Source organism: Lampetra planeri, unplaced genomic scaffold (assembly GCF_965212315.1).
Source record: "Lampetra planeri unplaced genomic scaffold, kcLamPlan1.2.h2 scaffold_139, whole genome shotgun sequence".
NCBI classification, from domain to species: domain Eukaryota; kingdom Metazoa; phylum Chordata; class Hyperoartia; order Petromyzontiformes; family Petromyzontidae; genus Lampetra; species Lampetra planeri.
In genome coordinates this window covers 73,649-82,500 of record NW_027614110.1, presented here as the reverse complement: position 1 = coordinate 82,500, position 8,852 = coordinate 73,649, and the positions used below count along the sequence as shown (strand labels likewise).

General features: G+C 52.3%; 1 protein-coding gene across 1 annotated transcript in view; it reads right to left on the bottom strand.

Moving 5' to 3' along the window:
* The window catches only part of LOC144739270 (P2X purinoceptor 4-like), a 22,836-nt gene extending 16,420 nt beyond the window's left edge, over positions 1-6,416 (bottom strand). Inside the window, exons 1-5 of the mRNA XM_078622239.1 lie at positions 6,084-6,416; positions 4,687-4,814; positions 2,791-2,923; positions 2,438-2,509; positions 956-1,025 (exon numbers count right to left, since the gene is read on the bottom strand). Of these exons, the coding sequence (XP_078478365.1) occupies positions 956-1,025; positions 2,438-2,509; positions 2,791-2,923; positions 4,687-4,808 (397 nt within the window). The 5' untranslated portion in view covers positions 4,809-4,814; positions 6,084-6,416. The remainder of the gene's footprint in view (positions 1-955; positions 1,026-2,437; positions 2,510-2,790; positions 2,924-4,686; positions 4,815-6,083) is intronic.
* Between the last annotated feature and the right edge of the window lie 2,436 nt (positions 6,417-8,852).

Here is an 8,852-nt window from a genome sequence, read left to right as displayed (position 1 = left end):
GTGAGTGAGTGGTGAGTTGGTGGTGAGTGAGTGGTGAGTGAGTGAGTGGGTGAGTGAGTGGTGAGTAGGTGGTGAGTGAGGGTGGTGAGTAGGTGGTGAGTAGGTGTTGAGTGGGTGGTGAGTGGGTGAGTGAGTGGTGAGTAGGTGGTGAGTGAGTGGTGAGTAGGTGGTGAGTAGGTGGTGAGTGAGTGGTGAGTAGCTGGTGAGTAGGTGTTGAGTTGGTGGTGAGTGGGTGAGTGAGTGAGTAGGTGGTGGGTGAGTGAGTGAGTAGGTGGTGAGTGAGTGGTGAGTGAGTGAGTGGGTGAGAGAGTGAGTGGGTGAGTGAGTAGCTGGTGAGTGAGTGTGAGTGAGTGGTGAGTGAGTGGGTGAGAAAGTGAGTGAGTGAGTGGTGAGTAGCTGGTGAGTGAGTGGTGAGTAGGTGGTGAGTAGGTGGTGAGTGAGTGGTGAGTAGGTGGTGAGTAGGTGGTGAGTGAGTGGTGAGTAGGTGGTGAGTAGGTGGTAAGTTAGTGGTGAGTAGGTTGTGAGTGAGTTGTGAGTAGCTGGTGAGTAGGTGGTGAGTAGGTGGTGAGTGAGTGGTGAGTAGGTGGTGAGTGAGTGGTGAGTAGGTGGTGAGTAGGTGGTGAGTAGGTGGTGAGTGAGTGGTGAGTAGGTGGTGAGTGAATGGTGAGTAGCTGGTGAGTAGGTGGTGAGTAGGTGGTGAGTGAGTGGTGAGTAGGTGGTGAGTGAGTGGTGAGTAGGTGGTGAGTAGGTGGTGAGTGAGTGGTGAGTAGCTGGTGAGTAGGTGGTGAGTAGGTGGTGAGTGAGTGGTGAGTAGGTGGTGAGTGAGTGGTGAGTAGGTGGTGAGTAGGTGGTGAGTGAGTGGTGAGTAGGTGGTGAGTAGGTGGTGAGTGAGTGGTGAGTAGGTGGTGAGTAGGTGGTGAGTGAGTGGTGAGTAGCTGGTGAGTGGGTGTTTCACCCTCTCCCTCCGAGTCGATGATTCCTTTTGCACAGTCGGCGTCGGTCCGACAGGGAGACACAGCCGGGCTCTGGGGATGGACACTCACCACTCACTCACCACTCACTCACCACTAACACACTCACTCACCTACTCACTCACCAACTCACCACTCACTCACCACTCACTCACTCACTCACCACTAACACACTCACTCACCCACACACTCACCAACTCACTCACCAACTCACTCACTCACCACTCCCTCACCAACTCACTCACCAACTCACCACTCACTCACCACTCACTCACTCACCACTCACTCACCAACTCACCACTCACTCACCACTCACTCACCACTCACTCACCACTAACACACTCACTCACCCACACACTCACCAACTCACTCACCAACTCACTCACTCACCACTCACTCACCACTCACTCACCAACTCACTCACCAACTCACTCACCACTCACTCACCAACTCACTCACCACTCACTCACCAACTCACCCACACACTCACCAACTCACTCACCACTCACTAACTCGCCACTAACACACTCACTCACCCACACACTCACCAACTCAACCACACACTCACAAACCCACCCACACACTCACCAACTCACCCACTCACTCACCAACTCATCCACACACTCACCCACTCACTCACCAACTCAGCCACCCACACACTCACACACTCACCACCCACTCACCCACACACTCACCAACTCACCCACACACTCACCAACTCACCCACTCACTCACCAACTCACCCACACACTCACCAACTCACCCACACACTCACCCACTCACTCACCAACTCACCCACACACTCACCAACTCACTCACCAACTCACCCACACACTCACTCACCACACACTCACCAACTCACTCACCAACTCACTCACCCACTTACTCACCCACACACTCACTCACCAACTCACCCACACACTCACCAACTCACCCACTCACTCACCAACTCACCCACACACTCACTCACCAACTCACCCACACACGCACTCACCACACACTCACCAACTCACCACCCACTCACCAACTCACTCACCAACTCACCCACACACTCACTCACCACACACTCACCAACTCACTCACCAACTCACTCACCCACTTACTCACCCACACACTCACCAACTCACCCACACACTCACCAACTCACCACCCACTCACTCACCCACTCACTCACCAACTCACTCACCCACTCACTCACCAACTCACTCACCAACTCACTCACCAACTCACTCACCAACTCACTCACCCACTCACTCACCAACTCACTCACCAACTCATTCACCCACTCACTCACCAACTCACTCACCCACTCACTCACCCACTCACTCACCAACTCACTCACCAACTCACTCACCCACTCACTCACCCACTCACTCACCAACTCACTCACCCACTCACTCACCAACTCACTCACCCACTCACTCACCCACTCACTCACCAACTCACTCACCAACTCACCAACTCACCTGGGGGCAAGTTCCCTGCGTCTGGTTGGCCGTGAGCACGAAGTTGGTCATCACAAAGAACGAGTTCGGCTCCTGCGCGGGGAGAGGGGAGGGGGTCACGTTTATTGTCGACCTGGGCTGGGTAAGTGGGCTGGGTAGGTGGGCTGGGCACGTGGGCTGGGTACCTGGGCTGGGTACCTGGGCTGGGTACCTGGGCTGGGTACGTGGGCTGGGTAGGTGGGCTGGGTAGGTGGGCTGGGTACGTGGGCTGGGCACGTGGGCTGGGTGAGTGGGCTGGGTAGGTGGGCTGGGTGGGTGGGCTGGGTAGGTGGGCTGGGTGGGTAGGTGGGCTGGGTGGGTGGGCTGGGTGGTACCTGTGGGGGCACCACGTAGTCTGCCGCGTCGAACACGGCGCCGTCAGCGAGCGCCGCTCCCTTCACCTTCGTGGTGACGGAGCTGAGGACCTCGTCCGTGTCCTGGTAGCCGCGCTGCAGCACGAACACCCAGCTGGTGGGGGGGGGGGGGGGTGAGTGGTGAGTCGGTGAGTCGGTGAGTGGGTGAGTGGTGAGTGAGTGGGTGAGTGGGTGTGTGAGTGGGTGTGTGAGTGGGTGAGTGAGTGGGTGAGTGGGTGAGTGAGTGGGTGAGTGGATGGGTGAGTGGGTGAGTGGGTGTGTGAGTGGGTGAGTGAGTGGGTGAGTGGGTGAGTGGGTGAGTGGGTGAGTGAGTGAGTGGGTGGGTGAGTGAGTGGGTGGATGAGTGGGTGAGTGGGTGGGTGGGTGGTGAGCGAGTTGGTGAGTGAGTGGGTGGGTGGGTGAGTGGGTGAGTGGTGAGTGAGTGGGTGAGTGGGTGTGTGAGTGGGTGAGTGAGTGGGTGGATGAGTGGGTGAGTGGGTGGGTGAGTGGTGAGTGAGTTGGTGAGTGAGTGGGTGGGTGAGTGGGTGGGTGAGTGGTGAGTGAGTTGGTGAGTGAGTGGGTGGGTGGGTGAGTGGATGAGTGGGTGAGTGGGTGGATGAGTGGGTGGGTGAGTGTGTGGGTGAGTGGGTGGGTGAGTGAGTGAGTGAGTGGGTGAGTGGGTGGGTGAGTGGGTGAGTGGGTGGGTGAGTGGGTGGGTGAGTGAGTGGGTGAGTGAGTAGGTGAGTGAGTGGTGAGTGGGTGGGTGAGTGGGTGGTGAGTCGGTGAGTCGGTGAGCCGGTGAGTCAGTGAGTGGGTGAGTGGTGAGTGAGTGGGTGAGTGGGTGAGTGGGTGTGTGAGTGGGTGAGTGAGTGGGTGGATGAGTGGGTGAGTGGGTGGGTGAGTGGTGAGTGAGTTGGTTAGTGAGTGGGTGGGTGAGTGGATGAGTGGGTGAGTGGGTGGATGAGTGGGTGGGTGAGTGTGTGGGTGAGTGGGTGAGTGGGTGAGTGTGTGGGTGAGTGAGTGAGTGAGTGGGTGAGTGGGTGGGTGACTGGGTGAGTGGGTGGGTGAGTGAGTGGGTGAGTGAGTAGGTGAGTGAGTGGTGAGTGAGTGGGTGAATGAGTGTGTGAGTGAGTAGGTGAGTGAGTTGGTGAGCGAGTTGGTGAGTGAGTGGTGAGTGAGTTGGTGAGTACTCTGTGTGTACCCTGTGTGTGTACTCTGTGTGTGTGTACTCTGTGTGTGTGTACTCTGTGTGTGTACCCTGTGTGTGTACTCTGTGTGTGAGTACTCTGTGTGAGTGTACCCTGTGTGTGAGTACACTGTGAGTGTGTACTCTGTGAGTGTGTACTCTGTGAGTGTGTACCCTGTGTGTTAGTACTCTGTGAGTGTGTACTCTGTGTGTGAGTACTCTGTGTGTGTGTACTCTGTGTGAGTGTACCCTGTGTGTGAGTACTCTGTGAGTGTGTACCCTGTGTGTTAGTACTCTGTGAGTGTGTACTCTGTGAGTGTGTACTCTGTGAGTGTGTACTCTGTGTGTTAGTACTCTGTGTGTGAGTACTCTGTGTGTGTGTACTCTGTGTGAGTGTACCCTGTGTGTGAGTACTCTGTGTGTGTACTCTGTGTGTACTCTGTGAGTGTGTACTTTGTGTGTGTGAGTACTCTGTGTGTGTACTCTGTGTGTGAGTACTCTGTGTGTGTGTACTCTGTGTGTGTGTACTCTGTGTGTGTACTCTGTGTGTACTCTGTGTGTGTACTCTGTGAGTGTGTACTTTGTGTGTGTGAGTACTCTGTGTGTGTACTCTGTGTGTGAGTACTCTGTGTGTGTGTACTCTGTGTGTGTGTACTCTGTGTGTACTCTGTGTGAGTCCCAGCCAGTCTCACCCAATGACGTAGGCGACGATGAGGAGTTGGAGGAGGCGATTGGCCACGGAGACTTTGCAGCTGTGGATCTTGACGATACGCGGAGTCTCGTACTCACAGAGCCCCCTACTCACGCAGCCCATCGCAGACTCACACACACAGAGTACTCACACACAGGGTACACACACAGAGTATACACACACAGTACACACACCCACAGGGTACACACACAGTACACACACACACAGTACACACACACAGACAGTACACACACACAGTACACACACACAGTACACACACAGTACACACACACAGTACACACACAGACAGTACACACACAGTACACACACAGACAGTACACACACAGTACACACACACAGTACACACACACAGTACACACACAGTACACACACAGACAGTACACACACAGACAGTACACACACAGTACACACACAGGGTACACACACAGAGTACTCACACACAGTACACACACCCACAGGGTACACACACAGTACACACACACAGTACACACACACAGTACACACACAGTACACACACACAGTACACACACAGTACACACACAGTACACACACACAGTACACACACAGTACACACACAGACAGTACACACACAGTACACACACACAGTACACCCACAGGGTACACACACAGTACACACACACAGTACACACACAGTACACACACACAGTACACACACAGACAGTACACACACACAGTACACACACAGTACACCCACAGGGTACACACACAGTACACACACACAGTACACACACAGTACACACACACAGTACACACACAGTACACACACACAGTACACACACACAGTACACACACAGTACACACACAGACAGTACACACACAGAGTACTGGTACTCACACACACAGAGTACTCACACACACAGAGTACTGGTACTCACACACACAGAGTACTGCTACTCACACACACAGAGTACTGCTACTCACACACACAGAGTACTCACACACACAGAGTACTGGTACTCACACACACAGAGTACTGCTACTCACACACACAGAGTACTCACACACAGAGTACTGCTACTCACACACACAGAGTACTGCTACTCACACACACAGAGTACTGCTACTCACACACACAGAGTACTCACACACACAGAGTACTGCTACTCACACACACAGAGTACTGCTACTCACACACACACACAGTACTGGTACTCACACACACAGAGTACTGGTACTCACACACACAGAGTACTCACACACACAGAGTACTCACACACACAGAGTACTGCTACTCACACACACAGAGTACTGCTACTCACACACACAGAGTACTCACACACACAGAGTACTAATACTCACACACACAGAGTACTCACACACACAGAGTACTCACACACACAGAGTACTGCTACTCACACACGGTAGTGGAGTCCTCGGCGGCGTCCTGGGCGAGGTGAACTTTGCCTTGAACCTCGTGGGCGGAGTCTGGCGCGATCAGCTGACAGCTCCCACGTGGGTGGGTACAGGTGAGGGCAGGTGAGGGCAGGTGAGTGGTGGTGGTGGTGAGTGTGGTGAGTGGTGAGTGATGGTGAGTGATGGTGAGTGGTGGTGAGTGGTGGTGAGGGTAGGTGAGTGGTGGTGAGTGGTGGTGAGGGTAGGTGAGTGGTGGTGATTGGTGGTGAGTGATGGTGAGTGGTGGCGAGGGTAGGTGAGTGGTGGTGAGTGGTTTTTCAGTTTTTAGTGGTTTTTCGGAATTTTTTTCAGTTTTTAGTGTTTTTTTGTTTTTTTTTCAGTTTTTAGTGGTTAAGGTGCATTTTTTAAATTTTTAGTGTTTTTTGGGTTTTTTGTGGTTTAGGTGTTTTTTTCAGTTTTTAGTGTTTTTTTTCGTTTTGTAGTGTTTTTTCAGTTTTTTTGCGTTTTATTAGTGGTTTTGGGCTATTTTTTCAGTTTTTAGTGGTTTTTCGGTATTTTTTCAGTTTTTAGTGGTTTTTCGGTATTTTTTCAGTTTTTAGTGGTTTTGGGGTATTTTTTCAGTTTTTAGTGGTTTTTCGGTATTTTTTCAGTTTTTAGTGTTTTTGGGTTTTTTCGGTTTTTAGGGGTTTTTTCGTTTTTTTGGGTTTTTTCAGTTTTAGTGGTTTTGGGTATTTTTTCGGTTTTTAGTGTTTTGGGGTATTTTTTCAGTTTTTAGTGGTTTTCGGTATTCTTTTCAGTTTTTAGTGTTTTTGGGTTTTTTTTTCGTTTTTTCAGGTTTTTTTCAGTTTTTAGTGGTTTTGGGTTTTTGTTTCAGTTTTGAGTGGTTTTGGGGGTTTTAGTGGTTTGGGGGTGTTTTTTTTCGGTTTTTAGTGGTTTGGGTTTTTTTTCTTCAGTTTTTAGTGGTTTAGGGGTATATTTTCAATATTTAGTGGTTTTAAGGTATTTTTTTTCAGTTTTTAGTGTTTTGGGGTTTTTTCGCTTTTTTCAGTTTTTAGTGGTTTTGGGTTATTTTTTTCGGTTTTTAGTGGTTTTGGGGTATTCTTTCAGTTTTTAGTGGTTTTTCGGTATTTTTTTAGCAGACGGACAGAAAAATATGACATCTGTGCAGGACCGCCCTTTCCTGAAACCGCATTGGGGCTCCGCAAGCCCCTCCTCAGCGTGCCTAGCAAGGCGATGTTGAATAATCCTTGCCAGGACCTTTCCCGGCACACTGAAGAGTGAGATGCCCCTGTAGTTGTTACAGTCTGTGCAGTGACACACACACAGTGACACACTAACACAGTGACACACACACAGTGACACAGTGACACAACAACCGCCATACGCCACTAAGTGGCGGTGACGTCACCACGACGCTTGTGCCAGGCCATGTGCACCTTGAGGCCACGTGAAGTGTTGAACGCCCGCTGGCAGGTCACGGGGCAGACCCAGCAGGTGCCACGGGTCGACTGACCGAGATGACACACACTAACACACAGTGATACACACTAACACACAGTGTCACACACAGTGATACACACTAACACACAGTGTCACACACAGTGATAGACACTAACACACAGTGACACACACTAACACACAGTGACACACACTAATACAGTGACACACACTAACACACAGTGACACACACAGACAGTACACACACTAATACAGTGACACACACTAACACACAGTGACACACACTAACACACACACAATGACACACACTAACACAGTGACACACACACAGTGACACACACTAACACACACAGTGACACACACTAACACACACACAGTGACACACACACAGTGACACACACTAACAACAACAACAACCGCCATTCGCCACTAAGTGGCGGTGACGTCACCACGACGCTTGTGCCAGGCCATGTGCACCCTGAGGCCACGTGAAGTGTCGAACGCCCGCTGGCAGGAGGTCACGGGGCAGACCCAGGTGCCACGGGTCGACTGACCGAGATGACCGAGATGACTGGCTGATGCACCACCTGTGCCCCCTACTGTGCCAACTTGCTGTGCTTTAGCCACCCGGCGCTCCGCTCGTTGTTGTGAGCGTCGCTCCTCCGCCCTCCGTTGTTGTTGGAGGGCGACTGCCTCCAACTGCCCAGTAGCGTCCTTCACGAGCCTCCTCCACAGAGGCCGATCTTGACACCGCTGGTACCAGTCATCGGCAAGTCCACTCAGCTCCACGTCCTCCTGTACCACATCACTCCATCTCTTCTCTAGCCCGTGCCGCGCCCGTTTAGCCCCCTCGATCCGGCCGAACAAAAGCTGTTTAGGCATGCGGTGGCTGGGCATGCGGGCTACATGACCCAGCCAACGCAGCCTTGCCTGCCGGAGGAGCTCACTGATGGGACTTTGCCCAGATCTGTCAAGGACTTGTGAGCTCCTCACACAATCCAGCCTGGTTAAACCCAGGATGGATCGTAGGCAGGCCAGCCTAAATGTTTCCAACCGGCGAAGATGCTCCACTAGGGGGGTCCACGTTTCGCAAGCGTAGAGAAGGGAGGGAATGACCGTGGCCGAGAAGACCTGAAGCTTCGTGCGGAGCGACAGGCCAGGTAGCTTCCACACAGCGTTACGCAACCGATGAAAAGATATTGCCGCTCGACTGATTCGGAGTGAGACCTCTGCTGATAAACTGGAGCCGGTCATAAGCACACTGCCCAGGTATGGGAAACTCTCCACTCTCTCCACAACTGCCCCATCACCGAT